Source organism: Nelumbo lutea, chromosome 6 (genome assembly GCF_056320005.1).
Source record: "Nelumbo lutea isolate HS-2025 chromosome 6, American lotus-T2T, whole genome shotgun sequence".
NCBI classification, from domain to species: domain Eukaryota; kingdom Viridiplantae; phylum Streptophyta; class Magnoliopsida; order Proteales; family Nelumbonaceae; genus Nelumbo; species Nelumbo lutea.
The window spans coordinates 21,146,066-21,168,570 of NC_142689.1; the positions used below are offsets into that span (position 1 = coordinate 21,146,066).

Sequence of the window (22,505 nt, forward strand, 5' to 3'; positions counted from 1 at the left end):
GACCCTTCAGTGATGTTTAGTTTCTTCCTTTTGTATTCCTTGCATGAATTATCCATATTAAACAAGTTTAGTGAACTATCTGTTGACTGATAAGGCCTCCTAACCATTTTCAATGTGGAATTATAGCAAGGAATTAGTACTTGGTACCACCTATGTGGTCCTCACTCATCACTAGAGTACTCTAAATACTGGAAGATCAATCTCCCTGAAAGAGTTCTCACCTCTGTAAGCATTAATTATTGAATACTAGATGGAGACTTCTTTGTGTCTGAAAACATTAGCTGAAGTTGCATTGAAGATTCAATTCTTTGTGTCTTCATTGCCTCTGATCTTGATCTCCCAAGAGAGAATCAAATGTAACATGAAAACTTTGTTTTTCCTTTTGTTTGGAATATTGGGTTTTGATTAATGTTTCACATGCATACATAGAGAGATGATGGTGATGATGATGACTAGCACTAGCACTCACAGGACCACCATAGATGATGAACTTGATTAGTCCAACCCATAAGATAGCATAGCATTCTAGTTCATTGATCCTGTTGGACTTGTGGTCCAGGTCTTGAGTTGAATGGGCCTAAGCACCAAACTGTAGACATCTATGATGCATTGGACCATTTTTCATGGATTCAACTAATCTTCACTTAGCATCAGATTAATTAGAAGGTTAGGTTTCTGTTTTGATCATTGGGTGATCACTTCACTTGCCCATGATTCACACATTTCTGTTACAGGAGGCAGTGGGGCCATAGTCACAGCCTTCAATTCTGCTGAGGAGCATCATGTATTTTCTCACTGATCAATGACTTGTCATAGTCAACTTGGTGAGTATAAGAATACAATATTTCCTTATATTTACAGTATAAACCAAAAGGAGGTCCACGGACCCAATAATTGCTGAGGCGTTCATAGTCACAGAATCACTTCCTAGGGAGTTTAGGTAGTCCTAGGTTTTGATCATAATGAAACATAGCAACTTTCCGGGTCGGTCAAACCCATATACCATACAACTAAGGTTGTCAGTGGGTCGGTTCGGTTCGGGTCCATGTGTACCTGAATCCTATCATATTCATTGGATCTTGTCAGGTTGTGATCCATTTATGATACGGGCGGTTCTATACCCAGACTTGTCTTCAGTACTCGATTTCAAGGTCGATACACTTATTGGGTCTTCAAAAATCAGTTACAGGTTGGACCCAATTCCTAATTGGTCTTAAATCTATGGACCAGCTGAGTTGGACCTGGTTATACTGAAACCAAATCTCAGGGGCTGGGATGTGGACTATCCACGTAATTGGGTATTCTTTCCACCCTTACCAGAGCTGTTAATGGGTCGGATCAGTTCGGGTATGCTGGTATAAGAGCAAATAGAAACAGGTTCATCGGAATCCAATACGAAAGTCAAAGAAGGTTGGAATTCAAGAACACTAAAACAAGTATAAAAGTAGACGGGCTTGCTTGTTGGGTAGAGACTAGAGACTAGAGAGAGAGAGAGAGAACCCACAGAAAAGACCACAAGTGAGACGATGTGGTATGGCAGAGTCAATAGTCTCATAATTAGGTATGGGAGAGTTGCTACCTTGCTAGGCGTACAACAAGCAAGTGGGGTTTGGACCCGGGTCTTTGTAGGATCCGAATCCAAAGAATGACTATCCTGAGGTTCTGGAATAGGAGGGTAAGTGCCCTTTCTCAGCTTCTCTTGTTACCCCAAATGAATCAGAACGTCACACGGGAGTCATCTTCAGCTGTGTCATAAACATAGTAGATACAAAGATCAATAATTTACCGACGTCGGATCTAGTCCCAACACAAGGTCCCAACAACCGGTCCCAATGGCTATAATATATCAGAGAGAGAGAGAGAGAGTACGTCACAGTCTAATGAATTTATCAACTTACAGCTACAAATGAGAGATCAGAAATGAAATCTTGAAAAAAAATAATTTCAAAAAATCCAACAGAAAAAGAAAGGAGAAAAAGGAAAAGAAAAGGAGAGAGAGAGCTCCAGTTTTGTTTTTCTCTCAACTCTGCTCTTGGAATTAAGTATTAAGTTGGGTGCAACTTAACCCGGATGTCTTATTCAACCCATTAATAAATCGCTTTCCAGAAGTCCCTTTCCTTTCTCTCTCTTCCATTGCGCTCCTCCATCACACACACAAACATACACACGAAAATGGATGGTTATAGAGTCTGTTGAGTGAATCTGAAGACCCTAGCTCCATAGCTTTCTTTCTGCTCATTCATCATTAAAAACCATTAGAAAAACAACACAAAGAGAGGGAGAGAAAGGAGAGAAGAGGGTAAGTGGTTGTATTAATGATGATGAGTGGTGGAGAGTTGATTTCAAGCCTATAAATATCCATCTGTTAAAACAACCACCTTCCATTTTCTGCATCTCTCTTGTGCAGAGCTGTAGTCACTGGTGAAGAAAGGAGGAGGAGATTTTCCAGAGAAGAAGGCTTTGTTTCTGTCCTTTGTTATATCTTCTCCCTTCCGTTTCCTCCACAGGGTCAGTAAGCAAAAACATGAAACATTATCTTCAGATAACATGTCTATATTCTGTTGCCTCTTTCGGGTCCATCAAGTTTTCAGCTTCAATCCCAATTCAGGCCTATATGAGTCTTTTATTCTAACAGAATCATCAATATCTTGTTTTGTGCTTTTTGGGTTTTGCTTGTTTCAGCTTCACCACGGATTTTCCAAATCAAGCAACGGAAGACTCTCCCAGAAAAAAAATGGGAAGAGGAAAAATAGAGATCAAACGAATCGAAAACACCACAAACCGGCAGGTCACCTTCTGTAAGCGTCGCAATGGCTTGCTCAAGAAGGCCTACGAACTCTCTGTCCTCTGCGACGCCGAGGTTGCTCTCATCGTCTTCTCCAGCCGCGGCCGCCTCTATGAATATGCTAACAATAGGTACTACAGTACTCTTCTTCTTCTTCTTTCTTCTTAGAGCCTTTCTTTCACTACTGTATGTTCTCTCTCTTTTTTTTTTCTTCTTTACTTAGCTCTGTTGATGAATTTTGAGCCTTTTCTCTTTTTTTGATTTTCTGGGTTTTTGCCTTATAGGTTAAGGATCAATTTAGTCAGACTTGTACATGCTTCTGTGCTTTGATTGAGCCTGTGTTAGATTTTGTGAAGGGATTTAATAGTAAGAGCTTAATCATTTTGTGATGTTAGAGATCTTAGTTCTCTCTAACAAAGATTCACTTGTCTTTTTTTTCTTCCCTTTTCCTTTTGTTTTTTTTTTCCTGTATTAGCTTATCTTTTTTATGCTTCTTTTCTTGTTCTTTGCTGGATTGGTAGATAGATCCGTTGTAATTAGATAGAAATAGAAGTGTTGTAGACTTATACTTTTGTGGTAGCAGCAGAAGCAAAGTAGGGTTGGGAAGGTGTATGTAGGCTAGGAAATCAGCCTCCTTCCACCATTTCCATTGTTTTCTTTTTTTCTTTTATCTTTTGCTATTTCCTCTCTTTTCTTCATTTATTCCTCCTGTTCTCTCTCTCATCATCTCTATCCCCTCTCATCTCTCTCTCTCTCTCAGACTAAAGAAAGCCTGCATCAAAGCTGTCAAGCTCTCATTAGCCCATTTTCTCCTCGCTCTTGACTCTTCCTTAATAACACGTCAGTTCAATAAATTTCATTAAAAAAAGCTTCAACATTTCTCATATATCAGATGGGTTTCTCTCAAATCACAGCAAGATTCCAAACCCAAGTGGGTACCCTCAACAGACGTTCACAAGTGTTCTCCAGCCAATCAAAACACAGATAGGGTTTCTTCTGCTTCTCTTTCTGAACTTACATCATTTCAAAGACCATTTTACCCTCGTGGATGAATATCATTGGGTTGATCAGTCTGGTTAGGTTTGAAGACACAGAGATTAGGTTTGCCGATGTTGTGTTGTCTTCTTGTTGAGTCTTATTTACGAATCTTTGGTCACGTCACACGCGATTTTTTGTGTTCTTGAGTTCTGACAGGAGAGTGGCATCATGATTTCTATACTGGGGTTTCCTCCATTGTTTCCCCAACTCAAATTTCACTTCCAGATTGAAACTTTTTTCTGGGTTTCTCCTTTTACCCCATCTCACTTTCTTGACAAAGCATCTGCAACAGCTGAAGCTAAACGATGCATCTCAGACAGCTCTGCGCACACCCAGAGAGATCTCAGGCTCTCAGCGCTGAGAAAGGGAGATGAACACATGACGGATGCATGAAATTGATAATCATAAATATCACTAATCCGTCACCCCACAGTAGACATCAGAAGGGAGGTTGCACTTGGCGGAGAACTATTGTGGATTAGACATGCTTCAACAGATATTCATTGAAATATCAGAAGAGAGAGAGAGAGAGAGAGAGAGAGAGAGAGTTGTGGTGAAGGGATGAGAAGAGAGAAAGGTACGACCCAATGGGAGGTCTGTACTTGGGTCTCTCTGCATGCAAGATGCATGGGGAGCGTGCAATATTGGCTGCTATACGGATCACTTCTATACGATGCAGCCAGAAACACAGTCTTACAGAGTACGACGGACACAGACCCAAGAGTTATTTTAATTAAATCAGCTAGGAAAACAACAGAGCCTCTGCAACTAAAACCTGGAAACCCTAAAAAGTTCTTTAGCCAATGGCGATTTCGGGATTCTGTAAACTTCTCAAACTGGGTAGAAGTAATACACAGTGGTCTCATGGAGTTGCACTGGATGTATTTAGGTGCCCCATCACGTGGCACGAATCTGGAAGTATAGATCCTTCATCCAATCATGGTGTCGGATCTCCTGCCAGCGTGGCAGAGACAGCCAATCGTGTTCGAGGAAATTAAGGTAACAAAATGTTACGAGAAATGCTGTCTTGTCATCTTATTGTTCTACTTATTAATAATATCAGATCCTGTCCCATAAATCGTCACATTGAAAACTGTCTCTCAGAGCTCTGAACTCTGAAGCTCAGAACTTCTTTTATTTTTCTTTTCGATATTTTTTTGGGTTCTTTCCTCTTTTCTTTATTATTATATTAATTAATGTTGTAGAGGCTAATCTTAGGCTATCTAGGTTTTATATATTTAGAGGTTCAATATTCAAATGGATAAAATTTGGAGACTTTGGAAGATTGAATAAGGATATTACCACATTTGATCTTGGGCAAACATAAATAGTCCTGACCGTCTGTTCAAAGTAACATGATTTTTTTTTTCATTTTTTTGGGTAATCTGTACTTTACTAATTTAATGTACAGGAAAAAAGAGCCTTACGATGGTTGCAGAGATTGACTAGAACTCTTCCACATGTGAACCCACTTAATAATTTTCCATTTTTATTCTTTTTTTATTCTTTTCTTTTGGGAATTTCCTATATTTTGTGAAGTCTGAATTTTGGAGCCCTAAGGTATTCAGCATTCATTTAGTTTATCATAATTTGTTTGTTTTCCTAATATTAATCCCTTAGGCTATGTTTGGTTTGAAGGAAAAAGTAGGGAAATGTAAGGAAACCTTTACAAACCTTGTATAGGTTTCCCTTCCTTTCCCTACTTTTTCCTTTAAACCAAACACAGCTTTATCGAACGCTTTTCCATGTTGACGATGACAATTGATATGCATACATTACACATATACATACATAATATAACATAACATAACAAGGATAATAGATTATTAATTAGTAGAGAGTTAATAAAGGATATCTCCGTTAGATCTTTAGAATAACCAAAGTGATCATGGGTCATTTTTGAGGTGTAGATAATATAGGTAGCTAGTAATACTTGTAGTTATACTACAGATCTTGGTGTATCATACCAACCCCTACACATGTACAATTAAACCAACATAAGTACAACATATTTTTTCTTTACAAATTAAAAAAAAAAATCATATTCTTTTCTTTCTTTTTGATATAAATAGTGAAAGTCTAAGATCTCTTGACTAGCAAAACAAATGTCAGTAGATACCAATTCAAAGAGTCTGATGACTTGTCCAAATTGTAGCTTAGGAACAACTGCGATTGGAGAGTGTAAGGACTCTAATAACTTGCAGAAGAGTTATGGGCCGTGAATCCTATTTATATAATCTCCTTTTGTGGGAATGTTGGGCCACATAATTGACCCCAACGTCTTTTATGTCAGTCCTTGACTCTATCCAAGCCAAGCTAACCTCTACTAGCTTGGCAATAGTCTCCAATCAAACCTTTTTCTCCATGCGACTGAGTCAAAACACGTACACATAAAATAAAAACAATTTTATTTTAAACAAAAGTAATGGAAAAATCATTTTTATGAGATACGTGTGTGTACATAGAGAAACCAATCCAATGGTGGAGGTTATACATTGGCCAAAAGACTTGTACATCCAACCACAGATCACAAGGGCCTATAGCCACTCATTCCTTCATATCCCACATTCCCACTTAGCCATCAAGGCCCAAGATGATCAAGGTGCCAACAGCTCCATTGGGAAGAGTGCAAGTACAAAACCTTGTATTTGCACCGTACATATTTGCATTTGTACTCTTTCCAAACTGAGCCTTCACTCCAGTGGGCTTCATCAGTGGGTCGACAACCATATCCTTTATGGGCACATTCTCTACTACGATCTCTTTCCATTGGCAGACATCTAACAAATATCTGTATTGCAATTCAATATGCTTCCCTTTGAGTTCTATTTCACCATTCTTGATGGTCTGAATTGTTGTTTGATTATCATTGAATATTATGACTGGTCCTTGTGATGCACCATCTATTCTTAGGCTTTCTATGAACTTCTTAATCCAAATTGCTTTAGTTGTTGTAGTGTTACAAGCAATGTATTTGGCCTCCATTTTGTATTTTTCATCGCAGCCTTGTTTCTTAGTACCCCAAGAGATTGCTCTTCCTCTTAATAAGAATATAGATCCAGTAGTAGGCTACCCCATGCAAGAAAAGGTCTCAAATCCTTGTACTCATGCTAGACAGCCTTCCTTTCTCCTATTCGAATCTCAACTAGTCTATTTTTAGACTGATCTACAAAATAACAAGTAAAAATGCTAAAACATCAATAGACCTCACTTTTCTCTCTACTTCTCACCAGACAAAGCTTTAAAACATGGATATAGTTAGAGTTTCTACGAACAGGAAATCAAAAAATCCTAGTCCAAACGCTATGAGAAACAATACAAAATAGAGTAAGGAGGACAAAATCACTTAATTTCTTCTCTATTGAAGTCATTCTCTGTAGATTAATGGAGAAGGCGATCAAATTTGGAGGATGGAGGTCAGAGCCAGTTGTTGATTTGCTCTCCTTCCCTTTCTCTTTTCTTATTCTTTTGTTATGAGCATTGGTTCAATGTAGAATGCAACAACATAAACTGTACCTATTCTGAGACCATTGAAAATCCATGAAGATCCGGGCTGTTTAACTTGCAAGATGGTTAGTAGGTGCTAATCCAATGAATGTGAAAATCTCCTATATCCTATTCAGATAACTTGTCAACAAGGGTAGGGTCTTTCACATTCATTGGATTAGCATCTACTAACCATCTTGCAGGTTGAACAGCTCGAATCTTCATGGATTTTCAAATAATCCCACTTACTTTTCATAGAGTGGCTGTATTGGTAGTCCGTTTTGAATGTTTTCCTTGAATGGAAAATTTGACTAAAGTAGCAATAGTAAAATATGGTGATGATAACATTACTTTTCTTATACTGTTTCCCAGAATTTTCCCTTGCAACCAATTACTTAAATCCCCAAAATTTGTATGTATTCTTCTCTGTTGGTAATAAAACTTAGGAGTTGTTTGTCAATATACATGATTTTGTTTTTTACCACAAAGACAACTTCACATGCTTTCTTCAAGAATAGGTCACCAAAATGTTCCTGCTTGACTACCTTTTTCTACATTTAATAAGACCAACATATTACAAGATAGAAACTTCCGGTAGAATAAGCAATTTAAGTATGTTATCATGTAAATACATAGTACAATTTCACAAGGATTTCTTTTTCCTTCATATATGTTATCATGTAAATACTACTTGAAGGTTGTTTTCCTCAACTTAGCTATTGGAAAAAAAAAAAAGAATTTAGTAGAGAGTAGAAACAAAATGAATTCTTTCAAAAATTACATGTAGTTTATTCAATCAACTGTTATAAGCTAAAAATATAACCACATACTAGAAACATGCTGATAAGAAGATAAACTAGGAACACACTAAGCTACTCTTACTTAAGAAGAGGAGGAAGATCTCATCTTTCTCTTTCCCGCTCCCTTCCCTTTTCTTTCTTTTTTTCTATTTTTCTTTCTTTTGTTTTTTTCTTGAGGGGTGCATGAGATGTACACCTCTAGCACGCCTCATGTGGCATATGTCTCATATGCCTCTTGCACCTGAGGCACATGCCTCAAAGGCATCAGTGCCTCTGGCATACACCTTAGGCGTTTTGGGGGTGCCTCGCTTTAAGGCATGTTTCCAGGCATATGCCTCCTACACCTTCTAAAACACTAGTTAGGTGTGGCGTTGTTTTTGAATTCAAACTCAAACGAAGAAGTCCATGTCAACTAGAGAAGAGGAAGATGAGGAAAAGGGAGAATTTCTGCTTCGAGCAAAGATGTGCTTAGGGGTACTTCTTGGTTGAAGTAAGTTTTGGTGTTCATTTCTTTTGGTTTTTGTGATTGGGGTTGGATTGGTGAGCTGGTCATTTTTGGTGTGGTAGTTTTGTCTATGGTTGGCTCGTTGTGTTGTGGATCCTTTTTGTGGTGCTTCTTAGTTGGGTGACGTTGGGGTTGTTGGGATAAATGAAGGATTAGCCTTTTTTGTTTTTTCGGTGGTTGATTTTTCTTGTATTCAAAAAGTTGTATCTTCTTTCTTTTTATTACAATTTTTGTTTTTACCTTCAAAAAAGACTTCGTTATAAGTATAAAGTAGAGTGTTAGACAATCAAGAAACATGTCTAGAAAATGAGTGCTACAGAAATGTAAATCCTAAGATGGATGAGTGGGAAAATCGAAAAACTAAAAAATGATAAGAATAGGAATGAAATAATCTATAGGAACCTAGGAGTAGCTCCAATAGGTGATAAAATGAGAGAGAGTAGAATAAGATGGTTTGGTCACATACATAGAAAACCTCCCATAGCTCCAATTAGAAGAAGAAAAGGGGATAGAGGAGTTAAGTGTAGACCAAAAAGGACATTGATAGAAATAGTAAGAAATGATTTAGGCACTAATTATTTAGTTGCATATATGACTTTAAATAGAAGGTTGCAGTTGTAATTCTATAATTCTCATAATTAATGAAAGTTATGTTTTCCTATAAAAAATGACATTAAATAGAATTCATGTAGCCAACCCCATATAGTTGGGACGAGGCATGGGTGATGATAATGATGATGATGATGAAAAAAAAAAAGAATTAGTTCTACATGCCAATCTTAACCCAAAGATTTGGCCATTAGGTTTCTATCTCCATAAAGAGTCTTCTAATTCACGATAAAAAGGATCATTACCCAATGTTGGTCCTAGCTACCTAACCTTTGACAACCTCTCATTCCTTTACAACCACAACTTTGAAGCCAAAGCATTATGAAAAGATGATGTCAATTTTGAAGAATTTGACCTTGTTTTAGGTATTTCATATTTTCCATCTTGCTTAAAAGTTATCTTCTCAAATTTTTTAGTTTAAAAGTTACCCAACAATATTTTTGTCAGATTCTGGTCCCAAAATTTTCATTTGATTTGATAGAATTGTTCTATGTATTCTTCATTGTTTTTTTTTTTTATCAGCCTGTGTATTCTTCATTATCCCAAATTGAGAATAATCAATCTTATCCACCTGTCTTGTATTAACAATATCTAACTTGTATTTGGGTCAGAGATCCTATAATTTTTTTTTAATATTGGCTGTTATTCTATTTGTAACATTTCAACACCCTGAAAACTAGAAAAAAATAAGTTATTTTCACATTGGAAATAGTTTAGCATTATATGTTCTCATTGTACCTGTTCGCTCTTCAACTCTAATTAAATTTAATGACCTTATTCACCTTTTTGCTACTTTGAAATGTCTCATGCACACTACATATTTCAATTACTAGCACCCTTATAATTAATATCTTATGAGTTAATAACTCCTATGAACTAATAATATTAGGGTGGACCGACTAAGTTCCACAATTCTCTTGTATCTACTAACTAATAATTTTTAACAAGTATCCTATACAATATTGGATATTACGATGTATTTTTTTGTATGTATAACATATAAATATCTTTTATAATGTGAAAAAGAAATATATATAAATAATAAAACACTCTTAGATAGCATATGCAAAGCCTAATAGTATAATATTATTTGCTTTGCATATGACAACTATAACATTAAAGTAAATAGAATAAATATTTAAAGAATGACATTATAGTGGTTCTTTATATAAAAATTCATTTCCCTTTGTTTTTCTTAAAATTATTCATTATTAAATAGTAAGAAAAGTTGGTAAGACAATAAATCTCTCCTATCCCTACCTCCACACAATCTCATCCTCTTATCTTTCTACCCTAAATTTCATATGGAATTTAGTTCAAGGCCTTGAGTTGCAATTTATATAGATAATTCTTGTTTTCTTAATCTATCAATTTGTACATTAAAATTTCATTTTATAATCCAATGACCAAGCTTCTTTCCCCTTTTATTCTATCTCCCATTTTGAACTTAATAGCAATGCTTTGGAGATTGAAAGTAGGTTGTTTTATTTCAATAATGGATATAAAACTATAAATTCATTATTGAGTTGTCATTGTTTGGTGTAATGGTAAAATCTTAGGTTGTTAAGCATGAAATTGCAGGTTAAAGTCTTAGAGTAGAGTAGCCACTTTGCATAAAAGGAAAAGGTATTAAAGGCTAGGTTTGTATCTAGTTCACCCCTCCCAAGACCACACATAGCTAGGACCAAAATTGGGTAATGGCCTTTTTATATGGATTCATTATGGGAAACAAACTTAACTCTTTTTTTTTGCAAAAATTTTAGCCTTGGAAATGTATTCCTAATGTTGGAATTTGTTGACAGGAGTATACTTGTCCTTTTCTTGTTGCTATTTTCTCTCTTATATTTGTTTTACTTATCTAGGGACATTGTTGTATTTTCAGCTATTAGTGAATGATAATTCATACTAGGTCGATAGTGAGGAGAATTAGTTCGATATCTCCTTGTTGGTCTTCCTTTCACTTACACTTTTTTGAAGTTAGCACATGGTATTAGAGCATTAAAGTTGATTGTTACTATTCATGTCTCTCTTCTTTGTAGTCTAGAAATAGAGAAAACTCTTCACTTTGGACAAGAGACTTTAATGCCTCAAGTTGCAGTCTTGTGTGAGTTGGTGGTGCTTTTCTAAGGTCCCTCCACTCAATAGTTCGAAGATGGAAGCTTTGTGATGCTTCAATTTGTGTGGTGATTTTGTTGTGTTTGTGGTGTGGTGCCATCTTGTGGTAAGTGTGATGCTTTCCTAGTTTTCTCAAATAGAAATGTAGTGATTTTTTTAGTGTTTTTCCTAACTGAAAAGAGTGCTACAATAGATGTATACCAATTGTTTGATAGTTTACCTAAGTGAAAAATTAGTATTTTCTTTTTGCACTCATGGCTTCATCAAGTGGTAACACTAAACCCACTGTAATTGTTGCAATCTGATCTCATGAATTCATAGTTAACCACAATGAAACTTAATAGTACTAATTATATACCATGGGCTAAGTCGGTTGAAGTATCTCTCATCTCAAGAGGTAAGTAGAAGTATGGAGAACCATATTAATGTGAATCTCATTTTTCTAGACATGGCCAAGGAGATTTGGGACCGTGCCAAGTATTCATATTCCAGACAAGATAATGTTAGAAGAATATATTAATTATACCAAAACTTTTTTTCCCTTTATCAAGGGGATAAAAATGTTAAAGAATATTTTGCTTCCTTGAAAAGCTTAAGGAATGAACTTAATGTTTATCAATCCCTATCCATTGCTCTGAAGACACAACAAGAACAAAGAGAATTTGAACTGGTGTGGGCCTAAATCTTAGGTAGTGGTGATGTTCTATCCTCGTTTGAGGCTTTCTCCTACATAAGGAGATCCTTATCTCCACATAGTGATCACGTCCCATCTTTAGAGCAATTAGGTATGGTAGCTTCTAGAGGAGGTTTTACTAGAAGAGGAATGCATGGTAAATGTGGAAGAGATGGTGGTGGTCATAGTGGTCGTTAACATAGTTCATCTCATGAGTGCTCACATAGTGAAAAAGATGGTCACATAGTCAACATTTGTTATGATCTTTATGGTCCTCCATCTTCTTGGGTTAACCATGTTGTGGTGAATGGTGATTTTTAAAGCCTTAGTGTGATTGAAGATATTCCTACTTCTAGTGTTGGCAAGGATAAAGACAATCTCTGTCTCACGCAAGGAGTATGAAAGGCTTTCCTAGTTTTCTTCTTCTAGTAATGCCACTGCTACACTTATGAAGTTAGGTACTGCCTACTTTGTTTCTAGTTCTACACATTCACCATGGGCCATTTATTTTGGAGCCTTAAACCATATTACTAGCTCCATAGATATGTTTGTATCTTTGTCTCCTCCATCTCAAATTGCCACTTTAGCTTATGTCACTTCCTCCATTATTGGTACCGGTAATGCCTCTTGGCTATTTTTTTATATTCCCAACTTTCCCTCTAGTCTCTTGTTTATAAGTAAACCTGCTCAAGCCCTTCATTTTCTGGTAGCCTTTTATCCGCCTTATTGTGTCTTTCAAGATCTCAAGATAAGAAAGAAAATTAGTGGTCGCCGTGAAGTTGGAAAATTATACTACTTGGATGACCATGGCTCACAAAAGGCTTTTCACTCCTCTCTTATGCGACATCAATGGCATTGTCATCTTGATAATCCTTCTCTGTGTATTTTGAAGAAGTTAGTTCCAACTTTAGAGTTTGTAATCAGTTAGATTATGAGTCATGTCAATTAAGAAAACATCATAAAGTGTATTTTGTTCCCAAAGAAGATAACAGAGTCCTTAGTCCTTTTGCTTTAATTCACTCAAATGTTTGGGAACCAAGTCATGTGTCATCTTATGATGGATTCAGGTATTTTATAACATTTATCGATGACTTATTCAAGAATGACACAGATCTACTTAATGAAGAAGTGTTCAGAATTGTTCTCTATTTTTCTCTTTTCATGCTAAGATAATGAAACAATTTGATGTATGTATTAAAGCATTTTGTTTTATCAATGCTAAAGAACATTTTTATAATAGTTTTCAATCTTACTTTAACTCTCATGGTTCTCCTGTTCACATACTGTTTAGCAAAATGGTGTGGTTCAGAGGAAGAATCATCAAGTGATTAAAACCATTCATGCTTTGTTGATTCAGATGCAGTTCCTAAAATTTATTAGAGTGATGCATTTATCACCTCTTGTTTTTTCATAAACTATATGCCATCCTTAGTTTTAGATGGTTAGTCTCCATTTTCTATCTTGTTTCCTTCTTTTTCTCTTCATCTTCGTGTGTTTGGTAGTGTGTGTTTTGTTCACAAATTGGGTTTGGGTCATGATAAACTTGACTCTAGAGCTATCATATGTGTTTTCCTCAGTCACTCTCATACTAAAAAAGGATACAAGTATTATGATCCTGTTCTACAAAAAGCTTTTGATGCTTTAGGTGTTAACTTCTTTGGTAATCTACCCTATATTTATAGGTGTGATTCATCCCCTTCTATCCCTCTTCCTTCTAACTTCGGTGATGTAATTTTGTCCCTTACCCACTATCAATTCACAGAGTGTACTCTAAACATTATCGACAACCAAAATCATCATCAGTTGTTGACCCAACTTTAGCTTTTGACCTACCACCAAAGTCTTTATTGTTGACAGATCCACCATCTTCAAATCTTGATCTTCTTATTGCTTTTTGTAAAGGTAAGCATGCATGCACAAAGCACACCCTTTCTCAGTATGTCTCTTTTCTTCACTTGTCTCCTTTATATCAGTAGTTCATTTCCCTTTTATCCTTTGTTTCTCTTTCATGTTTTGTATAGCAAGCCCTCTCATCTCCTAACTAGAAGGCAATGGATAAAAAATCTCATTCTCTTCAATCCAACAATACTTGGGATTTTACTTCCTTACATTCTAAGAACTAGCTTGTTGGTTGTTAGTGGGTTTATACAGTTAAGCGTTGTCAAGATGAAAGTATTAAATGGTTCAAAGCTCAACCTATTGCCAAGGGATACACATAAATTTATGGTGTGGATTATTTAAAGACCTTATTACTAGTGGCTAAAATAGGCTTTATATGGGTATTCATTTCCTTAGCCACCCAATTTGATTGGCCCTTGTTTCAACTTGATGCCAAAAATTCTTTCTTTCCATGGTGATCTTTAGGAAGAGGTGTATATGCAGCAACATCCTGGACATGTTGCTTAGAGGGTGTCAAGGAAGGTATACCAATTGAGGAAGGCTATCTATGGGATGAAGCAATCACCACGAACATGGTTTAGTCACTTTAGCAATGTGGTGCAAGATTATGGTTTGAAACAATGCATTGTTAATGATTTTGTGTTTAGTAGGGATTTTACATTTGGGAAAATCATACTAACAATTTATTTTAATGATATTGTTCGTATTAGTAGTGATGTAAAATGGAAGTAGTGAGTTGAATTAGTTATTACAACAACATTTTCAAATTAAGGATTTATGAACTTTAAAATACTTTCTGGGAATTGAGGTAGCACAATCAAAGTGGAAAACTCTTTGTCTCAATGAAAGTATGTTTTGAACATGTTAGATGAAATCAGGTTGTTGGGATCTAAGCCGGTGAAAACTTCTATGGTGTGAAGATGACTGATAGTCAAGGGGAGTCATTAGAAGATCCTGTAAGATATCAGAGGCTGGTAGGAAAGCTGATCTATCTCACTATCACTAGGCCTGGGATATCCTTTAGTGTTAAAGTCCTCAGTCAATTCATGTAGAACCTTACAATTACTTATTGGAATGTTGTTATGAGGGTGTTGAAGTATCTTAAGGATGCTCCTGGTCATGGGTTATTGTACAAGAAAGGAGGAGACTTGTCCCTAGAAGGGTAACAAATGCAGATTAAGTAGGGTTTCCAAACGACAAGAAGTCTACTATAGGGTATTGTACCTTATTGTGTAGAGACCTTGTTACTTGCAAGAGCAAAAAGCATAGAGTAGTGTTGAAGTTATTGATAAAAAAAGAGTAGTGTTGAAGTTGAACATAGGGCAATTGCCCATAAAAACTATGATTTAGTTTGGTTGAAGCATCTTCTTCAGGAGATGACTATCATAATTAGTCAACCCATTAAATTGTTTTGTTACAACCATAGTTTTTAAGGCACCAAGGCGAGGCTAGGTGATTAATTAAACCCTAACAAATAAGAAAATAATAAAAAAAAATAGTACATAAACACATAAAATGAGTATTCTATTTTAATAATGCATATTTTATAATTATAATGTAAAAAAATCAAAAATATAAGTATTTTATAACATAGTGCACAAAACTACTTGGCGACTAGGCGAGGCAAGGCTCCAAGGGCACCTTGTCGCCTAGGCATCGCCTTGACAACTATGGTTACAACCAAGCCACAACACATATTGCCTCTAAGTCCCCAACATAGTGTTTCATGAAAGAACTAAATATATGAAAGTTAATTGTGATTTTGTGAGAGAGAAAGTGACAAGTGGATATATTATTACTCCTTATGTTAAGTCAGAAAACCAATTAGTTGATATCTTTACTAAAAGCATTGGTCGTTCAAGGATGAATTATATTTATAACAAGCTGGAAATTTTATATATATATATATATATATATATATGTATAGGGGGGGGAGTGTTATAATTAGTCAAAAGGGACATACTTGTTTTTTTCTAATTGTGTTTTCTTACTTATATCTGTTTTACTTATCTATGGGCACTGTTGTAATTTTGGCTATTAGTGAATGATAATTCAACTTGGTTGATAAGTGAGGAGAGCTAGTTCGACTTCTCCTTGCTGGACTTCCCTTTCTTCTTCTTCTTCTTCTTTCCATCTCTTTTATATGTTCTCTACTTTTCTTCTTTGCTTCCTTTTTATTTTCCTTTCACTTTACTTAAACTTTTTAGAAGTTAGCATACCTAAAATAAAAGATTTAAGTGAAAGTATTATGTTTTGCAAAGGAAAAGCATTAAAAAAATTGGCAATTATTTGTAATTAATATTCTCTAATAACTAATAAAATATCTCTTCAACATGACTATTAGTTATAGTGACTAATACTCTAATAGTTATTAGAGGTTCCTACTTACCGAAAAATTTTTATTATCCTTACACTCATGAACTTGACAAAACTAATCCTTTATCCAAAGAGTTCCCAAATGTGACTGTCTATGTTTTTTGTTTGTATATATCCAAGTATATCGACAATTATTATTCAAAAAGTTCAATTATCTTTCTTGTATTTATGCATTCATATAATGATTCAGACCTGTATACACTCTTACCTACATAAGATATTTCCTTATAGTTGCTTGCATTCTTAGGTTATTTTGTCATTGTTATGATGCATCCTTCATAATCCTGGGTATAACTCTCACTATGTAGCAAAAATGTCCGGTTTGCTATTTGTCTTAAGGTTAAAACTAAAAATGGCTGTTTTGGGCATTTCTATTACCATGGCTAATTCTTAACACATTAAAGTTGTAGAGTGCAACTTTAATCAGGCTGGGTTTCACATTCGTTAAATTTTGAGTTGGCCTGAGCCTGAACCCAAGCCTAATGTACTTAAAATTCTTTGAATCAGGGAAACTGAACTATACTCCTAATAAGTTGCTCAATTGGGTGATCCATTAAAACTACAATAATTTTGCAAAATTCATATGGTTCTATGTTAATGGGTGCAGTGTCAAGACAACAATTGAGAGGTACAAGAAGGCCTCCGCAGATTCTTCCAATTCTGGATCTGTTTCAGAAGCCAATGCCCAGGTAAGTTTCATTCTTTCTACTTTTTAAACGAGTCTTTTAACCTAGATCTGTGCAAGCTATGAAGATTCACATTAATATTTTTTGGATCAAAATAAATTCATTGTTAGATATTATTGATCAACCATTAATAGTACTTAGAATGTTTAGAATTTTTATTATTAGTCATTGGTCTTCAAGTCGTTTTCTGGTTGAAAAATAGAACTTGAGTAAATAATAATGCATGGCATGCATTAACTACATTTTCACCTTGAAATTTCTCTCTCTCTCTCTCTCTCTCTCTCTCTCTCTCTCTCTCTCTCTCTCTCTCTCTCTCTTCTCTCTCATACACAAATAGTTTTGTGTTGAAACAGGATTGTAAGGATTGATAGTAACAGGAAATAGAGAAAAAACATGGTAGAAAAGAACATCCAAGAACATAATGATTTTATGCGGTTTACAAAACTACATTCGTGCATGAATAAAAGTTCCACTAACAAAGGATCAAATGGGAAAGAAAAGAAACTCGCTACCTCACAAGTGAAATACCTTTCTCATTCAAGCCAAACTCTACTATGAAAAGCACACATCTCCAACTCCAAAGATTAATGCCGAAACCCCCAAAAGAAAACCAAATTAGCAACATGGGAAAAAACCAATAAAAAACAATTTCCACGGTTCCACCTTTTTCACCAAACCAATGGCATCAGATTGAACAATTGATCTCAACAAGCCTTATTCGATATAAAAGTTAACTGGCAAGAGGGGAAGTTAATCCATACCCACAAAAATTGAAGGTTCCCAACCAGATTCAAACTCTGGAACCCATTTGAAAAGCCAGAACAAAAAAAAAATAAAAAATAAAAAAAATATATCTTAAATACCTCCCTCAACCACACCTTCAAATAATCTTCCTCTGTGGAAAACCTAACAAATATATGTTTAGCATCCAAAGTGATAGCCCATATATCCTTCTTCAAGAAATTCAATGAAAAAGTGGTAGCATCAAATTAAGGAGTTTAAGCTTGCCTGTTCGAACCAGGCAACAAATTCAATGACAAGGATGTCCACAAGACTTTTAAATAAACTAGTGGTCAAATTTATCCACAGAATACACAAACATGCAAAAATTAGTGTTTAAAATCATTTTTATTCGTAAGAGGAACATCTCAGGTTTGATCAGAGATCCATTTGTTAATCATGATACTTCATCATTCAATCTCCAAGACTTACTTAGAAACAGTTAAATAGGCCGCTTGCATGTTCAGTCCAATGCAGTAACAGTTCAAACAGGTCAATAATATAGCCTGGCCCAGGAAGCCAAAGTTTCAATTTTGGAGATTAATCCCCTTATCAATCTTTTTGAGCATATCGTTTCCATGTTTAGTTGTAAGGTCTGTTCGTTGTACACATTCTCCTGTGTAGGAGAGCTCTCTGATTTCTCAATAAAGAACAAGTAATAAATGTATCATATACTGCATGTATTTAAATGGGTAAATATTTCATAGATATATATGTAATTGATGCCATGCCAGCAAGCAGAGATTAGACTATTTCCCATAAACTCTCTCTCTCTCTCTCTCTCTCTCTCTCTCTCTCTCTCTCTCTCTGTATATATATATATATCAACCATTTCCAACATCTTTATATTAATCATCATCCTTTCCGCATTTTCTAACTGAAACATTCCAACTCTTCTGTGCTCTATCAACAATCATATTAGTTCTACCAGCAAGAAGCCAATAAGCTGCGACAACAAATAGGCATTTTACAAAACTCAAACAGGTAAGTCTATCAATCTTTGTTAAGCTCAACCTGCGAGAGTTGTACAGTTATAATTTCGTCTACAATGCCATTTGCAGGCATTTGATGGGAGAGGCTCTAAGTACTATGACCGTTAAAGAACTCAAACAGCTTGAGAGTAGATTGGAGAAAGGCATTAGCAGAATTCGATCTAAGAAGGTATTTGATCTGATACCCATCAGTATTTCTTAAGCTGTACCCAATAAATGTCCTTTAGTTTGTTATAAGCTCATGTATGTCTTGCTAACATGTTGAAACCTCACAGAATGAGTTGTTGTATGCCGAAATCCAGTATATGCAGAAAAGGGTAATTACTACTAGGCTTACATTCATGTTTCTCTTTCAAGTAACTCTTTTCTCCATTTTTCATATTGTGTCACTTAACAACTTCTTCAGCTTTGAATGTCACTGATTATACATTGTATCTTATGCAGGAGATTGAGTTACAAAATGATAACATGTATCTTCGTGCTAAGGTCTCTCTCTCTCTCCTGCATTATATTCTTCTGTATGAATGTATATTTAGATGCTTATGATAATAATATAAATGAGCTTTCTGATGGTTAGATAGCTGAGAACGAGAGGGCACAGCAGCACATGAGCATGATGTCTGCATCTGAATATGAGGTGATGCCTCAGACATTCGACTCCCGGAACTTCCTCCAAGTAAATCTACTGGAACCCAACCACCATTACTCCCGCCAAGAACAAACAGCACTCCAGCTAGGGTAAACTTTTCTACCACCATTTACATAGTAGTATGATACAAATGAACTTGCACATATATCAGATGAAATTGGTGCAACGTCTGCATGCTCATTAAGTATGAATTTATGAGATAAATTATATACCTATGCATAAAGCTACAGCATATATCATATAACCTTATCAACCTTTTGTCAAAGGGTTTGGATCCCATTGAATGCTACCATGTAAAAAAGCTTTGGAAGATTCTTTGGATCAGAAAGCAGTAACGCCTTTCTCATAAATTCATATTTGAACCTCTATCTCATAACAAATAATGGATGTACCTGAATAAGTATGCTGATACCATAGTCCTTAATTATGGTAAGGCTGTAATAGTAAATTACTAGTACCTCCACCTCCACTAGGTTGGAGACCGGATCTCCTCTGCTCCTCACACCAATTTCACTGGCACATCCCACTGTATAGGGAATATCTTCCGTACTTATGTGTTATCAATTTATGAGAGATGTTCCCAATGTACGGTGGGGTGTGCGTGAGATCATCGTGAGGTGCCCTATGTGAGGAGCAGATCCCAATTCCTAGGTTGAAGAAATAAAATAAACAGTGTCAACTTTTTACCTTTCAATTAACCGGGAGCGGATTAGCTGGAGACAAAATCATGCACACCAGGATGAATTACCTATCACAGTTGAATACGTCGGTATTCAGTACAGCTGGGTTTCATATGAGGCCCACAATGAGCACTGGTGTGTTCAACCGTGATAGGTAGTTTAGCCGTGTATGATTTTGTCTGCAGCTCATTCGGACTGCTATCAACCAGCTTCACTGATTTTTGTGGCCAAAGGGTGTGTAAGTTATAAGGTAAAGTCGAAAATGTAAGTATTTGACTGAAGCCTCAAGGGTGTAAGTATTTGGTGTTAGTAATTATACCATTAGCGATCAAATTCGAACTCTTAACTTATTAACTATGATATGGTTTGCTTGATGCAATGGTAAAATCTTGGTTTTTCAAGTGTGAGATTAGCCACTTTGAGCTAAAATGCCACAGGTTAGCTAGGTCCCAATCTAATACCCCACCCTTTCCAGTATCCTGGAAGCCTGAAGCATTAGAACATAGCCTTTTTTTTACCATAACTGATAACCCCATCAGTGAGACACATTACTACAATTATGTCTCAACATAACTTAATCTAATTATGTTCTTTGTTTTGTCTTGCTTGCAGTTAGTATGCTCAAGGGACATATTTCTGGAGTTCCTTTTCTTTCTCTCTTAATTCCCTTCCTTCTATTGTCTTTCTTTCTTTCTTCGAAGCAGTATCCTTCCTGGGTGATATGCGTACCAAGAGAATGCTAAGAACCAGAGGTGAAAATAACAGAAATGAGGATCTTAGCATTCTTTCTACATGGGTTCTTCATAAATTTCACAATCAATCTTATGTTGGAGACAGACTTGCTGTAGACTGTGTATTTAGCTGAACCAAATATTAATTGGATCCTACTATATATAAAAGAAGCAGTTTAATGTAGTTCTTATTCCTGTGTGACTTCTTCCCTTTCTTCTAATGATAATCTGCATATCTGTCTCCATGGATTTCTTTATAACATGCTGTGAGCCTATAGTGATACAGGTAGCATCTTTTGTATATCAGTGTTCTATCCTGTGTGTGGTAAATGGATCTTAATAATTGATATGATTTGTATAATGTAATCGAAATTATCTTATCACATACTTGTTTATCAACTGAATCTTTGTAAAGAAAAAAAAAATGGAGTAAAAATACTAACCAAAAAGTTGGTAGGGAAGAACTAAATTCTAATTGGAAAATAAAAACCTTTAAAGCCACAAAACGTTTCTGATTACTGAAAAAATAAAAGGATTAATTATTTAAATATACCTTGTGTACTGAAAAAATAGTTTGACTAAATCACTGGTACAAATATACCTTATATGATGGCTCCACTTTACACAAATAGGCCTTCGAAACGTTCAGTGCTGTTTATACATGATGCCACATGCCTTCCCCTACCATGTCTTTCCAGTTTCATAGATTTTCCCTATCAAATTAGATGATCAACCATGGTGTGTTTATATCAAATTAAATCAACAGTAGTGGTGTGCCCATATCAAAATAGATCAACTGTGAGGTTGTGCGCATATCAAATTAGATCAACCGTGGTGGTCTACTCGTATCAAATTAGATCAACCATAGTCTGCCCATATCAGATTAGATCAACCGTGATGGTGTGCTCATAGCAAATTAGATCAACTTTGTTTTTGGTAAAATAAATTAGATCAACTTGGTGTGGTGTGGCTGGCATCTTTATTCTTTATTTAGTGATAATTCTTGAAGTATAATTAGAAAAAAAAAAGTTTAAATGAATCGGATCAATCAATTAATATCTGAATTTGAATCCATTAGGCTCAGTTTGGAATGATTACAGTTTTACAAATACAAAGTTTTACAAATACAAATATGTAAAATGAAAAACCTTTTATTTTATATTATTTTATATGTATTTGTGCTGTATATATTTGAATTTTTATTCCTTCCAGCCTTAATAAATAGATCGCTGGATTTCCGATGGTTCTTCCCTCCGAAAAATGGTTTGTTTTAATTCATTATTGGTGAAGATAGGATCTAGAGTTCATAACTCTAGGTTAGAAGAATATATACGATAAAGAAAGAATAGGTAGATCCATAAAGTAAAGAAGACCCATTGCTTGAATAAAACATATACGATTCGATCTTAGGAGGCTGAATGTTGTTAATACAAGATGGGTAAATCATAATAATGAACTAATGATGTTTACTGGGTCCCAATATACTACCACCCCAGTAGGGGTGGGGTGTCAATTGGACTGGATTTGGTCCAATCCAATCTGGTCCAAATGTCTAATAGGAATTCATTATAAATGGGCCAGGTTCAATCTAATCTGATGAATACTCTGGACCATTGGACCAGTTCAATTCAATGTCTGAATTATTCAATCTGTTCAAATTGGTTTCAATCCAAATTGGCCGATTGGCACTGTTCAAATCTG

General features: G+C 35.5%; 1 protein-coding gene across 3 annotated transcripts; it reads left to right on the plus strand.

Annotated features, from left to right (window-relative positions):
- Positions 1-1,458: 1,458 nt before the first annotated feature.
- LOC148847840 (agamous-like MADS-box protein MADS1) lies at positions 1,459-20,988 on the plus strand. 3 transcript variants are annotated; one of them, XM_088950341.1, is made up of 10 exons: positions 1,870-2,299; positions 2,408-2,508; positions 2,683-2,916; positions 16,894-16,975; positions 18,675-18,736; positions 18,814-18,913; positions 19,020-19,061; positions 19,189-19,230; positions 19,322-19,482; positions 20,686-20,988. In XM_088950341.1, exons 3-10 carry the CDS (start codon positions 2,735-2,737, stop codon positions 20,687-20,689), a joined length of 675 nt encoding a protein of 224 aa, XP_088806467.1. In that variant the 5' UTR covers positions 1,870-2,299; positions 2,408-2,508; positions 2,683-2,734; the 3' UTR covers positions 20,690-20,988. The 3 variants fall into 3 exon arrangements, with proteins under 3 accessions (XP_088806466.1, XP_088806468.1, XP_088806467.1); XM_088950340.1 differs by having other exon boundaries at positions 1,459-2,508; XM_088950342.1 differs by lacking the exon at positions 20,686-20,988 and having other exon boundaries at positions 1,868-2,508; positions 19,322-19,486.
- The last annotated feature ends 1,517 nt before the right edge of the window (positions 20,989-22,505 follow it).